The sequence below is a fragment of the Tursiops truncatus genome, chromosome 10, assembly GCF_011762595.2.
Source record: "Tursiops truncatus isolate mTurTru1 chromosome 10, mTurTru1.mat.Y, whole genome shotgun sequence".
Classification (NCBI taxonomy): domain Eukaryota; kingdom Metazoa; phylum Chordata; class Mammalia; order Artiodactyla; family Delphinidae; genus Tursiops; species Tursiops truncatus.
Genome location: NC_047043.1, coordinates 96,835,960 through 96,856,870, shown reverse-complemented (window position 1 = coordinate 96,856,870; position 20,911 = coordinate 96,835,960). Strand labels below are relative to the sequence as shown.

General features: G+C 44.1%; 1 protein-coding gene across 1 annotated transcript; it reads left to right on the top strand.

The window, feature by feature from the left end:
* The first annotated feature begins 529 nt into the window (after window positions 1-529).
* LOC101338335 (store-operated calcium entry-associated regulatory factor) lies at window positions 530-3,118 on the top strand. The gene is given in 8 exon segments (XM_073787813.1): window positions 530-534; window positions 2,123-2,313; window positions 2,316-2,457; window positions 2,459-2,484; window positions 2,487-2,852; window positions 2,855-2,923; window positions 2,926-3,018; window positions 3,021-3,118. Coding segments are annotated over 8 exon segments (990 nt in total).
* The last annotated feature ends 17,793 nt before the right edge of the window (window positions 3,119-20,911 follow it).

Below are 20,911 nucleotides of genomic sequence, written 5' to 3'. Positions count from 1 at the left end.
GGACGCACAGGCTCAGCGGCCATGGCTCACGGGCCTAGCCACTCTGTGGCACGTGGGATCTTCCCAGACCGGGGCACGAACCCGTGTCCTCTGCATCGGCAGGCGGACTCCCAACCACTGCGCCACCACGGAAGCCCTGGGCAGTTCTTTTAAAGTAACAATGAAGCACTGTGGTAGGAAGAGCAATGGTCCCACACAATGTCCACATCTTAAACCCTGTACCTGACAGTAAGTTATGTTATGTGGCAAAAGGGCTTTTGTAGATGTGATTTAATTAAGGATTTTGAGATGAAGAGATTCTTCTAGATTATCTGGGTGGGTCCAACCCAATCACATGAGTTCTTAAAAGAACGTAAGAATTAGGTCAGAGAGATGCAACATTCCTGACCTTGAAGATAGAGGAAAGGGGCCTTGAACCAAGGAATGTGGGCAGCCTCTAGAAGCTGGAAAAGGTAAAGGGATGAATTCCCCCTATATCCTCCAGGAAAAAACGCAGCCCTGCCCACACACTGATTTTAGTCCAGGGAGAATGGCGTCAGACTCCTAACCTCTAGGACTGTCAGATAATCCATTTGTGTTGTTTTTAGCCACTGAGTTTATGGTAATTTGTGTTAAAAAAGAGACAACAGGCCCAAAATGGAGTCACTTATACTAAGCTCCACGTCACCAAACTGAGACTTACTACCTAATTTAATTATAATTTCAGACTCTCCCAGGAATAGAATCTTAAACCAGTCAGGAATGACCTGGTCAGCACTACTGAACCTGCCTGATAGAAGCCTGTGCCCCCACTAAAGGAAGGTCACCTTGCATATCCAATTGCTTTGTGCTAGTATAACTTCCTCGTCCTGCTCCCTTCTTCAAAGCCTTTCATTTTGTACAGCTCCTCAGAGCCCCTTTCCGTCTGCTGGATGCGACACCACCTGGTTCCTGAATCACTGAATAAAGGCAATAAGATCTTTAAAGTTTACTCAGGTGAATTTTGTTTTTTAATTTTGTAGCAGCAATGGGATCTGGAGGAAACTCCCAACAACTTTGGGGGCAACAAGAAACACAGGCAGCGGTACCCACAAATGCTTTTAGTTCTCTGCCTTTCTCGCCATTTCCAAGGGTTCTCCTTGGTACAGAGCTATGTTCTCTTTGCATTGAGCCACTGATGTAATTGGCTTTCTAGCCCAGGGCAGGTCAGCTTGAGTTAGCAGACAGACTAGAATCCAAGTCCCAAGCTCTTGGCCCAGTCCCTGGTTCCACTTTGGGAAATGCTGCTGGTTTAGTCCGCAGTGCCCCATTTGACTGGAATCCCAGTCCACAGTCCCCATTTGTTGGGGATGTGCTGGTTCAGTCCTTTCTCCGGTTCTACACTGGAATTGCTGGTGGTGCACACAGGCCTTCTCTTGGCCAGTCCACAGTAACAGCTCTTTGGTTACTGCTGGTGTGTTAACATGCACAGGAGGGAAAGGCTATTTCTAATGGGAATCTCAGAAGCCAAAAGCTGCAACACTGGTGGACGTGGACTGAGTACTTCAAAGCTGTTAGAGCACTCACCACCTAACTCCAGGACTCCTATGTTAGAATACATTGATCACAGAATGGGTTAGAGTAACACTAGGTCACTCAACATCCTCAAGAAAATTTCCACGCAGCGAGGTACACTGTAAAACACCACACAATCCCCGACCCAGGGGCACATGCTTCTTAGGTATTTATTTGGGTAATGGGATCCTGAAATTCCCAAGAACCGAGCACACCTTCTGGCACACCCGCTTGTTTATGTCTAAGAACTGTGGTCCCAGGAGCTGTGGATACCCACAAAAATGGCAGAATCTTACCAAGACAACCTAGAATTATAATGGCCTTTATGAGGAATGTTCCAAGACAAGATCAATTAAGAAATGCACTTTAAAACAAGGGCTCCCAAATCAAACAAGCAGAATAGGTTACCTAATTTAGTTGTCATGCAGAAGCCTCCAGAGGGCTTCAAAACTACAAAATAGTTTCATTAGAAGAGTCACTGCCAAAAGCTAATGAAAAATTAAAGATGTAAGATGCACATAAAATAAAAGACTATGACATAACTCAGGCCACTCCCCTCCACCCCTCTTTATCTGCCATCTTCACCAAGCACCCTGGCCAAGGCTGGCGGGCTGGACGTAGCCAGACGCTGCCCTCTCCTCAGCTTCCTTTCACTTCTGCTGACCGTGGGCCCTGCCCAGGGCTGGAACGACTTAGACAGAATATTGTTGTGGGATGCAAAAGCTCTTACCCTCCACTAGGACCGCTACACCACTTCTCGTGGGTCGGCTCCAATCCCACAGTGAAATGTACTGGAGGCGTAGCTGGATGGGATGCTTATACCCCCAAATTCATACCGTGTCACAACACAGGGTGGGAAGGTTACGGTGTACAGTGGGAATGTAAGACTGATTTAGATATCAAGTACAAATTTGGAAAAACTGCCAGGCTGTAAAAGCTATGAATCCTCTGAAGGTACATACTAAGAGGCTCCTATACCTTGGAGTATAACTTAGATCACATGGAACCTGGCCTGAAGAAATTGAGAGAGTCTAGGGAAAACCATGGCTTTGACTCTTTATCTGATTATTATAAGAAGTTGTACTCCCCAGACTCATGTGGCATCAGTGGACCGATTACCATCGTGGTGCTACTTGCTATTGACTTTGGAGTTTATATATTGTTCCTTAGTGATGGTCAAGATTCTCCTCCACCATATTCTGAGTATACTCCACATTCCCATCATTGTCAGAGATTCACCAACTCAGCAGGCGCCCCTCCTGTGGGCTTTAAGGCTGAGTTCACAGGTCAACATGGTGCAACCTCTGGTTTTGGCAGTGCTTGCATGGACAGCAAGGAAATGAACATTCAGGACCAGGGTTCTGGACTGGCTTGGGAACTGGAGGAATATTAGAATATTTGGCAGCAAGAGAGCAGCAACACCGTTCTCAGACTCATGGTACCACCCGTCTCACCCTCCCTCATACTCCAGCACGTGGAAGAGCCCTGCTTACCACTTCTTGGAGGCACAGGTCGCTCTTCGGCATATTCAAGCTCAGAGACCAGACCCAGAACAGCAGCAGGATATGGTGGTACTAAAAGATGATAAAGTAAAAAGTTGAAGTCAAACACTGGTTGCAAAATTTCTGATTTTTCATCACTTTCTTTTTAAAGCAGTGCTACCTGCTAACAACTGGGGAAAGGGAATATACAAAAGTTCTGTGGTGTTGTGTTCTGTAAAGATTTTTGTATTATTTGAGGCTAAGAGGTGATATATGACAAAATGCTTATGTAGAGAATTATATGTTTGTGTAACATACAGATGTATATTACAGTTTTTGAAAGTGATGATTACTGTGGAACGCTAAAAATGTATTGTTTAGTTTATAAAACCTGTGATGCCACAAGAAGCATTAAGAGTGAAGTCTTTATACCAATAGACACTGAGTACAGAAAATTTCAGACTTAGGTGGTTTTAGTTTATGAGTCATTGCCTCCTAGAAACAATGCTGATATATTTATTACTGGGTGTTTCCTGTTCTTCAGATATTTAAGCCAAGCTTTGGACTACTAATTATACTCAGCTGTGCGTTCTGATCACTTTTGAGCTCAGGAACTTTGAATTCTTCAGTGGTGGGTGAGGTTCTAGTAAATGAGAATTACCTTTTTTGGAAAAGTAGAAAATACGTTATCTAGAAGGTTGTTGTGAACGTTTGTGTGCTGAAAACAACACTTGAAACCTCCATTTCATTTTAAAAATTGAAATATTTCCATTTTTACAATATTGATTTACAATATTATATTAGTTTCAGATATACAACATAGTGAGTGATTCAATATTTTTATATATTATACTCCATTTCAAGTTATTATAAATTATTGGCTATATTCCCAGTGCTATACAATACATCCTTTTAGCTTAATTAATTAATTAATTAATGGCCACGCAGCACGGCTTGTGGGATCTTAATTCCCTGATCAGGGACTGAACCCAGGCCCTCGGCAGTGAGAGCACAGAGTCCTAACCACTGGACTGCCAGGCAATTCCCTAGCTTATTTATTTTACAGATAGGATTTTGTGCCTCTTAATCTCCTAACCCTATTTTGTCCCTCCCCACTTCCCTCTCCCCACTGGTAACCACTAGCTTGTTCTCTATACCTGTGAGTTTGTTTTGTTATATTCATTCATTTGTTTTATTTTTTAGACTCCACATATACGTGATAACATACAGTATTTGTCTTTCTCTGTCTGACTTATTTCACTAAGTATAATACTCTCTAGGTCCATCCACATTGTTGCAAATGGGAGAATTTCATTCTATTTTATGGCTATTCTGTTGTAGACATTTTATATATATATATATATATACACACACACACACACACACACACACACACACACACATACACACACACCACATCTTCTTTATTCATTCATCTGTTGTTGATGGACCATATTCATTTTTTTAAAGAGGTAAAGTTCAAATACTTCAACAAATATCTTCTAATAGCAAAATCATGCAGTTCTCTGTGGAATCTCAAGTGTTGCTGTAGCAGTCTGTTCAATCTTACATTAAAATGACAGAAAAATAAAATAAAATAAGACCACCTGTGGGTGCAGGTGATTCTCTTCACTTCTTGGTCAAGGACCGAACTAAGGATTAAAGAATTTTCTAAACCAAGGGAGGATTCCCCAAAAGTTTTCTGAAAAATTTAGAGCCCTTATTGAGGCCTAGGACCCCAGGCTGCCAGGTCTTTATCAGCTTGTGCACATGCTGGTAGGACCTGGTGAAGCCCAAAAACGGATGCGGGAAGCAGAACGGCACGACCCAAGGATAACATTTGAGATCCTCAGTCTTCAACACGGTCTCCTTATGGACGAGGAAAAGCTTGCAGAATAGCAACTGATCTTTTAAAAGCTATTTCTAGAGTCTTCCCTGCCTGCACTGATCGGTCAAACATGCAAACAAAAGGAAGATAAATCTGTAGCGGACTTTAAAGCCCATCTGGAAGATCTCTTCCTATGGCGTTCTGGGTTCCATACGATAAATGATGTCACCCAACCTGCTCTAGCTGCCTTATTTGTCAATGGATTATCTCTTGAGGTTGGTGGTTTGATAAAAGGCAGAAAAAAGGATGGGAGGCCCTTGGCCTGACTGGACTTGTGACTATAGCTGAGCACTTTGAAAGGATTGTAAACAAAGGTCCATCAAGCTGCAATCACCCCAAGGCCAGAAACCTAAAATAATACCCGGGCGTCCTCCGCTGTAATCTGCTAGGGGTCCATCATCAAAATGCTGGCCCGTGGGTCAATGTCTCATTTGTAATCACCTGGGACAGTGGGAAAATATTTTCCTCAAAGGTTTTATGCAAATCCTTCCACATCAAGTTGAATGCCCCCACATACCTACCATTGAAGGAGGACTCCCAAATGGTTCACTCCCAGGGTTGATGGGTCTCTGAAGGATTTTCTGGTAAACTGCTATGCTATTCCCTTAAATAGCCAAGGGAAACTAAAATTAAAATTAATGGAAAACCATGCCAAATTCTGGTAGATACTGGAGCCTGCAGATGGGATCCTGGGAAAACTGGCAGAAGCCAGTGAAGGGTGAGAATTCTTACCAAAAGCAGCTCTCCTGAATCTCTGCCTGTAGTGCTTGGTGGAAAGAGGAAAATACACCTTCACACTGTCCCTTTGCAAATCCAGACCCATTGGTTATTGGTCCTTTCTCTCCCAGGGACAGCTGTAACCTTCTTGTTTGTCTTCTCTTGTGTCCTGACAGCTTGGCTTGGTGACTGCCAGGCTGGGGGCCTCAAAATATGGCCAGACAGAAATGTGGGTTGAACGGTTGTGGCTAGTGTCCATTGCCAGCCCTCCAGGGAAGTGTCTAGGTCCTTCTTTCTCTTGGCTCCCTTTGGGAGTGGCTCTAGACCTTGGGAGAGTATTATATTTTGCACCCTCTTTGAGGATGCCTCTTGTATCCATGGGATTGTTCAATACTGCCAGAAATATTTACTGTTTGTCCCAGCTGAAACCTGGCAAGATATTTGAAAAGATTTTTAATGTAGCTCTATTGTCAGAAGTTGGCCAAATTGGAAGCTAATATTCAGAGCCTGATAGGAACTTTGTTTAGGCGTCTTCCCTTAAGCTAAATGTATCTAGAGAGAAAGTAAAACCTTCTGAAGCCCTTATGGAAAAATTTACTAAAACATTCCAAAGACAAACAGCCCTATACCCAGAACATAGAACTCACTGAATTTCCATCTTAGGTCTCCCTGATATAAAGAAGCAAATTGAAGATAATATAGCTGGAAGGAGAGATCAGCCCCTAGATATCATTTAGGCTACAGCCCATTCTTTGAAAAATTAAAAGTCCTTGGCTTTCAAATTTTTGCAAAACCAGAAACGCAGCTCTGGAAACAATTCAAAGTCCACTTATCCTTACCATCTGCAATTCCTAAGATTGAAAAAAAGAAAGAAAGAGGATTTTTAAAACTACAAACTGCCAGGGACTTCCCTGGTGGTCCAGCGGTAAAGAATCCACCTAGCAATGCAAGGAACGCAGGTTCAATCCCTGGTCAAGGAACTAACATGCTGCAGGGCAACTAAGCTCACGTGCCACAACTACTGAGCCTGCACACCACAGCTACTGAGTTGGCGCACCCCAACTAGAGCCTGCAGGCTGCAAACTACAGAGCCCATGTGCCCTGGAGTCTGTGCACTACAACTAGAGAAGAGAAAACCCACACGCCACAACTAGAGAGAAGCCTGTGCGCCACAACGAAGAGCCCACGCACCACAACAAAAGATCCCACATGACTCAATAAAGATCTCGCATGCCACAACTAAAACCCAATGCAGCCAAAAATAAATGAATAAATAAATCTTTTTTAAAAAAAATACAAATACAAACTGCCAGAGAAGCTCCCTTGCCCAAAATCTAGTCCACAGCTTCCATAAGATGACTTGCCAAGGATGAATACAAATCTTAAGTGTCTTCTCTAAAAATATTAATAGAAAAACCTTTAGCCATCCTAGCAGGTAAACTTAACTTATTCCAACTGCCAAAAAAAAAAAAAGTTTGAATCCATCTGTTCTTTTATAAGCCAGTGAGTTTTGCATTATCATACCCATTTCACAGCTAAAAATGTGAAGTTAAAGCTATAAGATCTCTGCTTGCATTTGTCTAAATGTTTGTGTATGTCTATGAATGTATGTTGTAGCTGTGTGATATTTTTCTACCTTTGCGTGGCATTGCTAAGAGCAATTTGTAAAAGAACTTTAATTCACTTAAAGGAAAATACATGCTTCTAGACTCTCAAAAATATAGAAATTAACCCAAATGCTTTTCAACTTAACATGATTTAGGATAAATCTTTAGTAAATAAAAGCTAGTTTAAATTTTTTGGTTTAATTAAAAGAGGCCTGTCTTTAGACTTATCAGCACCAAATATAAAGCTTTTACTCTACTTAAGTTTACTAAAGTCAAATAAGCTCATGTTATCTTTGTTACAGACTTTGTCAGCAAGAAAAATAGCTTGGGATGACAGCAGACTTTGTCCAATGTCCCGAGAAGTTTTCGTGGATAGTTAAAACATAATTGTTAAGAACAACTGATGTAGACAGATATAAATGAGATAAAAGTTTTCAGGTGAACTTTCAGCAATAACTATGTGTAAAAGTATGTCTACTAAAAAATAGTTTGCCAAGTAGTTTTATAAACTGAAACTTTAAAGTTTTGATAAGTTAACTTAAATGATGGAAATTCATTGAAAATCTAGATCATTTCCAAATACAGCGCATTCATTACTGAATACAGATTTATCCACTTTTAGCTTTTTCTCAGAGGAACTAAAGCTATTTGGGTCTACCCGTAAACATGTCTTCTTCCACATTTAAAAAATTGTACTGTGAGGAAGCATATGCTTCTAGAGGTAATTCACGTATTCATCCATTTGCCAATCTAAAGAACGCTAGTGTAAGAGACAGTCTACAATTGCTTACTTCTTAGTTTTCCCTAGAAATTAAAGGTTCTTAGACTTAAGAATTCTAATCAATATATGTACTTAAAACTACTTAGAAATAATAAGGATGAAAGGAAACAAGTGTTTGTGGAAATTAGGTAAAGAAAGCAAAATGACTGATCCAGGATGAGAAAGAGTAAAAACATAGGACAAAATCTGAAGGGGTATTAAAAAAAAACTTGTGGAAGTTTTGTGGAAAAGGAATCTTAGGAAAGGAATTTTATGCATGGTCAAGCTAAGACTGGAATGAATTAATTAAAAAAGGGAGTTTTTATATCAAAAGTACACTGGTACAAAATCAGAATTTGGTTTTCTCTTTCAAAGTTGTTTTGTTTTTTTTCTGACTTTTGGTCTGCTTTTGGTAAGAATGATATTGTGAAAGGTTTTTCTTTACCTTTTGAGTAATCTGCCTAGAAAGCAAAGATTTATGTCTTACCAAAATAATTTCCTGTGCTTCATGTTGTCTTAGGTCTTTGAATATTTAAGAAAACTGAGTTTTCTCAATTGTAAAAGAGCTAAGTTTTGCTTACAACTATGTAACCTTTTGTATATGCCTTGGAAATCTTTCACTGTCACTTTAGTTAAATATCTAAGCGTTGTTTCATGACGATCTTTATTTAGTCAAGGGTCAAAAACTTTCTATATTTATTTACCAACTTTGTCAAATTCCAAATGAAGTCTTTTTGACTTAGAAGTAACTTAGGGATTTTTCCAGAGGACCCCTGGAACATCTCAGAAGATGTGTTCTCTCTCCTTATATTGATAAAAAAGAAGATGTTGAGCTAATTAGGCTTATTTAATATGTTAAATTATATGGGAAGCATTGTTAAATAAAAAGTAATACCAAGCCTTCTTTATGTTGTACTCATAAAGGTATAAGTTATAAGTGTTCCAGAAATTATTTGAAATTCCTAAAATTCTGACGTGTCCTGGAATGTTATCAGTCATAATTCTAGTTATCTTACAATATTGTATGTCTCAGAAATAACCAAATTTCTATTGCATTATAATGAACTCTAATCAGATCTTTAACTATCGCCATTATTAAAATCTTTTGTCATTTACAGACAGTTATTGTCCTACTCTGATGCTTTTGTAAAAGTGAGATTCATGGCAAGGACCCTACCAAGTATTCTTGACCCCTGACACTACAGCCAAATTACGAGGTGTTGAAACTTTGGGACATATTTCACAGCTGCAGAAGACCCCATCTGACATCTGGTCTTGTGTAAATGCCAGAGACCTCAAAATCAAATTGACTAGGAAGAGAAGCAGTCAACACTGAGGTAGACTGCTTCCTCCCAAAACATCAGATCAAGGGGATCAAGCACGTTTCCTTCCATTCCTCCTTCCCTTTCTGACCATTCTTTTCTTAATTCTTACACCATGAGGCTCTTTATGATTCTTTTGTCCACCTTTTTCCTTGCTCTGGCCTGAAAAGTTTACTGTTCACATATCTCAGGCCACTGTAAATGAGGATAAACTGACTGTTGGATTTGCTTTGATGCTGATGATACTGTAATTCTTTCTGCCTGTCACAAATGTCTTCCTGATTTCCAACACCTCAGTTTCTCAAAAAAAAAAAAAACCACAAAAAGCAAAACTCATCCCCGTCTCTATTGTGTCAGACTCTCTGACCTTGGGAGTCCATTTCCTTGTCTCTGGTTAACAACCTCAAACCCAGAGAACCTTGCATCCAGGCTGTGTATAAGGAAAGGAACTCAAGGCACAGGTAAGTAGAATAAAACCTCCTGTGTAGTCTACCGACTCTTAAATTTTACTGACCCGGCTGTCACTTTCTAGGCCTGAGCCACAGACTCAAACGGCAATTACCAGGAGGCATTCGTGATTCAAAATTAGCTTCCTTTGGTAGATCACTCCTCCCCTTGCTCAGAGTAAATGCAAACAAAGCTATGATCAGAAACCTCTCCTTAACTTTTGAAGATTTTGTAGAATCTGCAGCTAAAGCAATAGCTGCCCCACAAAAATTTTTAAATTCTCTGGCCACAGCTGTTCTTGCTAACAGGCTAGCCCTTGATTATCTTCTAGCTGAGCAAGGAGGTGCTTGTGCAATGGCCAACACCACTTGCTGAAACTGGATTAATACTTCTGAAGAAATTGAAACTCAGCTACATAAAATCACTGAACAAGGCACTTGGCTTAAGAAATTGACTCCTTTCTTTGACTTATTTGATTCTGATTGGTTTGGGTCTCGGGGAACATGGCTCTGAAATGCACTCCAGACATTGAGAATCATCCTGCTTATAATAATCATAGTAGTTCCCCTGGTGTACTGTATTCTCTCAGAAGCTTTAAATTCATGTTTGCAACTGCCAGTCACCAAACAAATGATCTCCCTAAGCCCAGAATGTCAGAAAAGGAATGAAGAGAATGACCAACCAAAGGAATGAAGAAATGAAGAGAAAGACTGCACTTGTGACCTGTGAATACCACAGAGATCCAGCAGAAAGATGTCATGACCTGTAAATACCACACAGAGGGTCAGGAAAAACTGTGAGAACTCCGGAGAGGTAGCTGGGAGTAGCGTTAATGGCTTAAATTTTGATAGCATCTCTGTTAGACTGAGAGCTTGACCAAAAGGGGGATATTGTTAAAAAAGAGACAACAGGCCCCAAATGGGGTCACTTATACTAAGCACCACATAACCAAATTGAGACTTAATACCTAACTTTGTTATAGTTTCAGCCTTTCCCAGGAATGGAAACTTAAACCAGTCAATCAGGAATTACCTGGTCAGCACTAGTGAGGTCATCTGCTTGACAGACCACTGCCATTCTCTCTAGGAAGATGACCTTGCCATAAGCAGTCCACTTTTTGTTAGTATAACTCCCCTGTCCAACCCCTTTCTGCCTATAAGATCTTTCATTTCATACAGCTCCTTGGAGCTCCCTTTTATCTGCTAGATGGGATGCTGCCCAATTCATGAATTATTGAATAAAGCAAGTAAGATCTTTAAAATTTACTCAGTTGAATTTTGCTTTGTAACATTTGTTACAGCAGCAACAGGAACTCATATAAGCATTCACATATATTCTTATTCTTTTCATTCATTCATCCATTCATCCTGCAACAACTATGTGCCAGGTCCTATTAGTAAAACACAATTTCTGCTCATAATCTACGTGGGGACACAGATAATTAATACCCACTTTGAAAATCTCTGTAATGGAAAAATTAAAGCTCAGTTTGATGAGCACTACAACAAAGGTCAGACAGATTTCTATGGCAACAAAGAGGAGGCACCTAACACATCTTGGGAGTGGGGCTGATGGTGGTCAGGGAAGACTTCCTGTAGGAAATGCCATTTAAGCAGAGACCTAAAAGGATGAGCAGAATTGACCAGAATATGAGCAGTGTGGCCTGGGGCATGCTAAAAAGTGTATGGTGGTGTATTAGTTACGTTTCTCCAGAGAAACAGAACAAACAGAATGTGTACATATGTATATAGAGAGGTTTATTTCAAGGAATCAGCTCACATAATTGTGCAGGTTTGATAATTCTAAAATCTGCAAAGTAGGCCTGCAGGCTAGAGGCCCAGGGAAGAATTGCAGTTTGAGTCCAAGGGCCAACTGCTGGCAGAATTCCTTCTTGCTTGGTGGAGGTCAGTCTTTATTTTATGAAGGCCTTCAACTGATTGGATGAGGCCCACCCCCACTATGGAGGGCAATCTGCTTTACTCAGAGTTCACCAATTTAAATGTTGATCTCATCCAAAAAATGCAAACATCCAGAATAATGTTCGACCAAATATCTGTGGTCCAGCCAAACTGACATACAAAACTGACCATCACAGGTAGGCACCAACTTGCTCCACAACATATGGACACACAAAACATCACATTATCTTATTTGTCTCAATCGCGTAAGGGTGTCCCTCTGCCCACACTCACCCGATTGGCAAGCACTCAGTCTCAGGCATGGTTTTGTGGGCTACTCTGTTTTAGGCTCAAACAAGAATCAAGGATGGGGGCTTTCTGTGACAGTGGGAAAACAGGGATGGGAAACAGGGATGGGGCCTGTTCTTCAGCTCACTGAGAGGCTACTGTGGCCATTTATTCTTCTGCTCTCCTTAGCAGCTGTTTAGCCTGCTTCTCTGTGCTCCATTGACCAGCCCCTGTTGACTCCAAAAGTTTCCTTCACCACCAGCCACATACCTGGCCATGGAAACCCTCCTGCCTCAAGCTCTCTGGGTGGTCTCTCCAGCCTCCCCAGGCATTCTGGAACCATAAAGACACTCCCTGTCTTCCTGCTTTGCAAAACCAACAACGCTGAGAAACCCTCCCTTCCCTTCCTGCCCCTTCCTCCCCAGTCAGATCTCTGCCTCTGCCGCTGCCTCCCTCCATGGACCCCCTCCCATCCCCACATTTGCAGTCCGGCACAGGTGAGGGCCCTTCCATAGGCCTGGAAAGTTCTCTCTGAGGCACTGAAACACAAAAGTTCCTGGAGGTATCAGAATCCACACTGAGAATTATAAAGGGGTTTGGGGGAGAGGGGAGGAATTAATACAGGCTTCTCATTTTTTGAGCCATGTGCAGGGGTGAGAATCAGTCAGAGATGAGTTCCTCAAGACACATGGACACATTAGACAAAAGGACGGCTTGTGCAAAGGCCCCAGGGCAGGGGCAGGGCAACAAGGAGGCGGGAGTAGACCAGGAAGGAGAATGGTGAGAGATGAGGAGGGTGCAGGAGGCAGGGCCAGACCACCGTTGGGCCTTGAGCCAGGGTGAGAAATTTGAAATGTATCCTGAGGATTGAGGGGAGACATGGAATGCTTCTGAGTGGGAAGCAACACAATCACATTTGTGCTTTGGAAAGCTCCCTTTGGCAACTGGATAGAAAGTGTCCTTGATGGGTGTTATGGGCTAAATCGTGTCCCCTTAAAACCCATATGCTGGGGACTTCCCTGGTGGTGCAGTAGTTAAGACCCCACGCTCCCAATGCAGGGAGCCTGGGTTCAATCCCTGGTCAGGGAACTAGATCCCACACGCATGCCACAACTAAGGAGGCTGCATACCGCAACTAAGGAGCTGGCGAGCCACAACTAAGGAGCCCACCTGCCACAACTAAGGAGCCCGCCTGCTACAACTAAGGAGCTGGCAAGCTGCAACTAAGACCCAGTGCAACCAAAAAATTAAAAAACCCGTATGCTGAAGTCCTAACCCCAGTACCTCGTAATGTGACTGCATTTGGAGATAGGGCTTTTAAAGAGGTGATTCAGTTAAAATCAGCTCACATGGGTGGCCCCTAATCTAAGATTTCTGGTGTCCTTATAAGAAGAGGAAATTTGGACACACATACACACACGGAGAAGACAGTCACGTACAAGGAAGGAGAGAGGCCTCAGCACCTTGATCTTGGACTTCCAACCTGCAGAAGAGTGAGGAGATACATTTCCGTAGGTTAAGCCCTCCGGCCTGTGGCCCTCTGTCACGGCAGCCTGAGCCGATTCATACACTGGGGCAAGAGCAGCCGCCAGGACACCACCGAGGCAGCTGCTGTGGTTTCTCAGATGAGAACTGACTGTGCCTCAGGGTGGGGCTCGGCCTGGGGGTGATGAGCAGATGGTCCTTGGAGGTGCTCAGAGGCCTGCAGCTGGGCAGGGCCTGGACCAATCACATCGCTTCCCCTTCAAGGATTTGAGAAAGGCGGGGTTTGGTGGTGATTCGGCCACATCTGGAAAACAAGTCTCCCAGCCCCATTCCCACCATGACTTGCTGAGTGGGCTCCCCTGAGCCTTAAGCAGACTTCCTCAAACCTGAAGTTTTCTCTTCTCTCGTCTCTTTGACAAACTGGCATTTTCCAAAGCTTGGTCATACCGAGAATATGACCAAGTTCTTATCAAAAAGGATCAGACCGTTTTTCTTCCTTTTAGAGCACGAGCACACCCAGGGGTATACTTCGTTAATTGTTTTGTGAAAACTTGGCATTTGGACACTTCCAGTGGTTTTTATTGTGGACAGTTCTAGAAGCAATATACACACATATATGATTATATATATGTATATACACATACATAGTATTTGTGTATTAAGATTTGTATAATTATATATTAATAGTGTTTTATTGAGTTGTTATTAAAGTACAGAAAAGTGCATAAATCTTAGGTGTACAGCTTGATGAATTTTCACCTCTGCTCATACTGCTGTAACCCCCACCCAGATCAAGGTGTTGAACACCTTCATCCCCCCCAAAAGTTCCCCATGCCCCCTCACAGTCGATAACCACCACCCCTCCACACTCACAAAGCAACCCCTCTATTATCACTACAATTAAGTTTTGTCTGTTTTTAACTTTGTATAATGGACTCTTACAATCTGTAGTCTTTTGTGTCTAGTTTCTTTCACTCGAGATAATATTTCTGAGGTTCATCTACGATGCTGCATTTACCGGCAGCCATTCTTTCTTATTGCTGAATAACATTCCATTATATGACTGGACCTCAATGCATTTACCCAGTCTCCAGCTGATGGACAGAGGCCAACTTATTTTGAACAAAACAGACATCGGTCATGTTGAATTTCAATGAACAAAATGTCAGGGCTGAGTAGAGGGAACCCTAGAGATCATCTGTTTCTATTTTCTTATTTTGTACATGAGGCCCAGGGAAGGAAGGTGACTAGCCCAAGGTCCCACAGCTTTGTAAAGGCACAAATAAGATCCAAACCAAGTCTTCTTCTTCTCTGGCCAATAGAGGCTCTTTTTTTTATTCAACTCCATATCTCACTGTATCTCTTAAACAAATGTGAAAAAATCAATCTTTTACATCCTAAATGGACACATCTTTTCGGCATGTAATGGCAAAGAAATGGGAATTCGGTCTGGAGTGTGTGAAACACAATTTTCTCCCTCTAAAGTCTGACATTTTCCTTGGCAAGAGCTGTAAGCCTTTCAAGCCTCTGGTGCCTGGCCTCGTCTATCTGCTTTGCTCTCCCTACGGTTCCATCTAGAAAGGGAGGCTGGAAAAAGGGCAAGGTTCCTGTTGTCTGGAGGGCATAGGGCTGGGCAAAGACAGCCTTGGTATACAGACCTAGCTTGGCACTGAGCCTGGTAAGGGTCAAACAGCAAGAAAAAAGGAACAGAAAGGCCCCAAGTAGGTGACTGATGTGTTGTTTTGTTTTTAAATAAATTTATTAAATTTATTTATTAAATTAAATTTATTTAAAATTTTAAATTTAATTTAATTTAAATTAAATTTATTAAATTTATTTATTTTTGGCTGCATTGGGTCTTTGTTGCTGTGCGCGGGCTTTCTCTAGTTGCGGCAAGCAGGGGCTACTCTGTTGTGGTGCGCAGGCTTCTCATCACGGAGGCTTCTCTTGTTGCGGAGCACGGGGTCTTCAGTGGCTGTGGCATGCGGGCTCAGCAGTTGTGGCACACGGGCTCAGTTGCTCCGCGGCATGTGGGATCTTCCCAGACCAGGGCTCGAACCCATGTTCCCTGCATTGGCAGGTGGATTCTTAACCACTGCGCCACCAGGGAAGCCGGTAACTGATGTTTTCTTTAACTTTTCAGGGCCTTAGGAGACCCTCATGAATGGAGCTTCAAGATTTGGGGTGTCCAGAGCAGAGGGAGAAACCCAGCTTGCTGGACAGCCCTGAGTTGGGATCCCTGCTCAACTAGCTGTATGGGCTTAGGTGAGTCATTTTCCTTCTTTGAGCCTGCGTTTCTTCCTTTGCAAGATGGGGAGAGTCATTCCCACTGGGAAGGTTCAAGGATCCAGTGAAAAGACAATGGGAGAATGGCGATGGGTCAGGCTGAGTTTCTTTTCCCTTCCTATAGTTGATGGCTGAGAAGACTCCAAGGTGCACCTACTAACTGAACTGCTAAGTTACTGAAGCCTCCCCACACCCCCACCCCAGATCCATGGCAAGTCTGGCAGCTTCCACAGGTTTGTCCACAATTCCCATCTGTCCAGCTCCAGGACAAGTAGGCAAGCCCAGCACCATGGTGGAGGAACATGGCTGTCACTTTCCAGGAGAATCAAGGGGTGTGTCTCTGGGACTTTTCTCGGGGACAGATACTACTTGCCATGTGACTTGGGCAAGTGTCTTCCTCTCCCCATTTCTGTTGCTTTAACTGTAAAGTGGGATTAAATAATTCCCCCTATATTGCAAGATTATCACCAGGATTAAGTGAAGTAATGACTGCAAAGCACTTTACACAGAGCCCTGTTAAAAAAGAGGAAGCAGACCCAAATGGAGTCACTTGTGCTAAGTGCCATGTTACCAAACCAAGACTTAACACCTAACTTAATTACAGTTTCAGCCTTCCCCAGGCATGGAGTCTTAAACCAGCCAATCTGGAATTACCTGGCTAGCACAAGTGAGGTAATCTGTCTGATAGAAGCCAGCTGTCCCCTCAAGAAAGGTGACCTTGCCACAAACAAACAGCTCTTCCGCGGTGTAACTTCCTTGTCCCACACCCTTCTGCCTATAAAAGTCTTTCACTTTGTACAGCTCCTGAGAGCTCCTTCCTTTTTGCTAGTTGGGATGCTGACGATTCGTGAATAATTGAATAAAGGCAATAAGATCTTTACATTTACTCAGGTGAATTTTGTTTTGTTTTGTTTTAACAGCCCAGCAAAGCACAGTGCTTACAAGAATGGGCCTGGGATTCAGTCTGGGTTCAAATCCTGTCTCCACCACTTCCTAGCCATGTAATCTTGAAAAACTCGCTTAAGCTCTTTGGGCCTCAATTTCCTCCTCTGTAAAATGGGGCTAGACCCCACTTCACAGATGGTTTAGTAGCACCAATAAGGTAACAGACGTAAAAAAAATAAAACGATTTGAAGCTGACCACAGGTTCTAGAATGGTAGGACACAGACATGGCCTGGGTGGGATGACAATGGTTAAGGATTCTCTGTTCTTAATCCCCCTGTCTACCAATCACAGCAGTATAATGTAGCTTTAATCAGTTACAGGAATGCAACTGAATTCTATACTGCTACGGCAACCTCTTTTTCACTTTAAAAATGATTCCCTTCCTAGCAGGGCCAACGTGACAACTGGAAAGAATGTGGACTTTTGGTTCAGACTGCGTGTTGAAGCCTAATTCAGTCACAGACCAGCCGTGTGAAACTGGGCAAGGGCACCCCCTCTCTGAGCCTCACTTTCCTCCTCTGGAAAATGGGGGTGCTGTGCTGATCTTGCAGGAGTCCCCTGATGACACATGGGGCCCAGCCCCCAGGCCACCCTCTGGCTGAGGCTCAACGCCTGCCCCCCACTCCCACCCCACCGGACAGGGCTTCCTGGTTTGCCTTTGTGTTGACGTTGCCATGGGAGTGGAAATTTGGCTCAGGGCGGATTGACTGCTGGCCATTAAGGGAATGTTGGTGTTTCTTTACTGTTCTGCGGACTCACCCTCACCCTTCTCATCTGCATTCTGCAAATGGACAGGAAGGCACAGCCCCGGGTGCCAGGAAGTAATCAGGATTCCTGGCTTCCTTGCTTTCCTCTGGCTGTCCAGAAACAGGGCTCAGGGGGCTGCTCCAGGGAGCGGCAAGACCTCTGGGCTTTGATATCAGACAGACCTGGGCTTGCATCCGTCTCATTCATTTTAAACCGCGAGTGACTTCAAGCTGTGACTCTAGGTTTCCCCATCTGTCAAATGGGGATAACAATGGTCTTCCCATTCCCAGATAAATGGGGTGTCTTCTATTCTTGTTGTTGAAGAGGGGCCTGGTGTAGTTTTCTGACCCAACAGTGAGTCCGCCAGCATGAGCAGAGCCGTGCCTTCCTATCACACCTCTCCGCAGGCTCCAGGGAGTGTGGCAGGATACATGCGCACTTGACAATGTCCACTGAGTGCTTGACACACAGCAGATGCTCATTAAGCGCTAATTCCTGCTCCTCCAAATCTCCAAGGCAGGTCTGAGAAGGTCCGAATTTTTTTGGAGGTCATGGTCATCATTTCCTTCTGCTCAGCCCCTTCCCACGTTCCAAGGGCCTAAGGTCTCCTTCCCCCAGGACAGCCCCGTGAGGCCTTGTTCCCTTGCAGGGGAGAAAACTCAGCAGGGAGACTCTCAGTGAGGCAGAGCTGGTGTGTGATAGTAACTATATCCTCTTCATCTGCTTCCCATCCATCAATCATTCACTCAACAAATATTTAACGAGTACTTCCTATGTGTTCTGGCCATAAAGTGGTTAACAGGACAGACTCCTCTTGGCCTGTGGAGTTTATTTTCTAGCTGGGAGAGAGACATGAATAAATAACTACACAAAAGTGAAACAGCAGCAGCTTAAACTGGTTTTGCCTCCTTAAATAGGCTGTTGATTGATCAAACCTTGAGTTATTTTGCAGAAACAGCAATATGCATGTGCAAGACGGGAGCCCAAGCCTCCAGGATGACCCCAGATCCAAAAATCTTCAGTCTGCAGAACTCAAAGCATAGAAATGTTGCCACTGGAGCCCTTTATAAAGCAAGAAGTCCTTCAATAAGGAAAATCTGGCTTCCAGCAGCACAAGTACCTTTATGGATCCATTAGCCAGTCGGCTTCCAAATTTGAAATTCCCCTAACCCTCGATCAGGGAGACAGATCTGAAAGCCTTGCCTCCCGTCTCCTTGCTGGTCGACCTGACAATAAAGCTCTCTTTCGTCAGAAGCTGGTACCACAGTGTTGGTTTCTATGTGTGCTGGGCAGCAGGCTCTTGCCCAGTAACACAAGGATGACGGATCTTCTGCAAGGAAATGCAGGGGATGGCCAGTGTATGGGGGTGCCCCAGCCTGCTCTGAGGGGGTCAAGGAAAGCCTCCATGAGGAGGGTCTCAGCCAAGTCCCCGAGAGCAGAGCTTGAGGCAGGGATTTGTCTGCAAGGGGTTTATTTGGGAAGGGTTAGGGTTAGGGAGGGATTAGAGAAGTGAGATGGGGCAGGAGGAAAGCCAATATAAAGAGGTGTCATCAAGGCCGTGACTGTGGGCACCTGGGCTAGCTCTCCTGAGACCACCTGAGGAGGGGACAGAGGGCCTCCTGGCAGTGTCTTCCCAAAGGGAAAAGGGAGCATCGTCCTTGTAGGAGGCCCAGCCAGCTTCCCCAGTGTCCCTCCCATGGAAGGAGCCCAAGGGCGGCCATCCAGCTCAGCCCCATCTGGACTAGAGCTTGGACCCAGATGAGATGGATGCAGGAGGTGACATTTTCCGTGCAGCTTGGAGGAGCCTTAGGGAGTGTGCCAGGTGGAGGGACAACTCCAAATTCACAACCTGGGCACCAGGCATTTCTACCAGGCCCTCTGAGTCTTGGAGTGGAAGTGTTTTCTGGAACAGCACATCTTTCCAAACTCTCAGCTCCTCCTGGACACCTACCCAAAGCTGCACTTCTCGGAGTGTCCAGCAGGATCGCTGTCTCCACCAGCAGATCTCTGGATCTGCTATTGATCTAGGTGGGCATGGGGGGCGTTGGTGAGAAGTAGATTTGTTCCCTTCTCCTCCTCTCTGGACTTCCTGCCTCCCTGACCCTCAAAGGCTTTGGACAGTAGGAAATTCCCAAACAAGCTAAGGAGGACAGACGATGGCCTGTGCCTGGGGTTTGGGTTATGGAGGGGTAGCTCTGGAAGGCCCTTGGTGACCACAGAAACCCAAAGAAGACACTTCTCAAACACAGATCTCTCTCATGAAATTCAGGAACCCCAAGGCATTTTCCACCCTTGCACTGCTCTCCCCCAGCCTTCCTATTTGCTACACAAATGGCTTCTGGCCAGTGGCCCAGTCCCCAGTCATGGGGCTGGAGGGAAGATGTCTTCAAGGAGGTGGCAGAGCTGCATTTTGGCCCCTCCCAACTGGCGGGGACAGAGCAATGGCCTGGGAGTAAGGAGGACTGGTCACAGGCTCACTGATTCCTACCGTCATTAGTGCAAAGAAACCTAAGCCAATCTGAAATGCACAAATGAGGTTCATTTTTGTGGGATCGTGTGAGGATTTGCAGCTTTCCCACAGTCTTGCTACCAGCCTACAATGAAAGCAAGTCGTGGACAGAATTGTGTCCCCACAATGACATTTATTAAGCAACCATTATAAGCAAGCAGGCCCCAAACAGTTCATGCAACACATTCTTTTTTTTAATTAAAAAATTTTTTTTGTTTGCATTGGGTCATCGTTGCTGCACGCAGGCTTTCTCTAGTTGCAGCGAGCGGGGGCCACTCTTCGTTGCAGTGCGCGGGCTCCTCATTGCGGTGGCTTCTCTTGTTCTGGAGCATGGGCTCTAGGCATGCAGGCTTCAGTAGTTGTGGCACACGGGCTTAGTTGCTCCGCAGCATGTCCGATCTTCCCTGACCAGGGATCGAACCCGTGTCCCCTGCATTGGCAGGCGGATTCATAACCACTGCGCCACCAGGGAAGTCCCCAAATTAAATTATTAAATTCAATAAATATTAGACAGAGATAAGAATATTCCAGAGCCACATTCTGTGATAGAGTCCCCTTCAGGCAACCAGAATCGCCCTGCATCGGTGGCCAGATGCAGATGCAGAGGAAGCAGCCTGGACTGCCATCCGAGAGCTCATGGAGTCTTACACCCTCTTCATGCCAGGGGAGGGAGTGTCTCTAAAATGTTTTAGCCAAGCTACACACTCTCAATGCCATCAATTTCATCAACAAGTGCCTGTTTCTAGCACTCATTAAGCTGGCTAACAAGCCACTGATTTCACCTCTGAAAACCCATTTTTTTTTAATTTTTGAATTTCACTTATTTTTTATACAGCAGGTTCTTATTAGTTACCTATTTTATACATATTTGTGTATGTATGTCAATCCCAATCTCCCAACTCATCCCACCACCCACCCCCCCCTTTCCCCCCTTGGTGTCCGTATAGTTTTTCTCTACATCTGTGTCTCTATTTCTGCCTTGCAAACCGGTTCATCT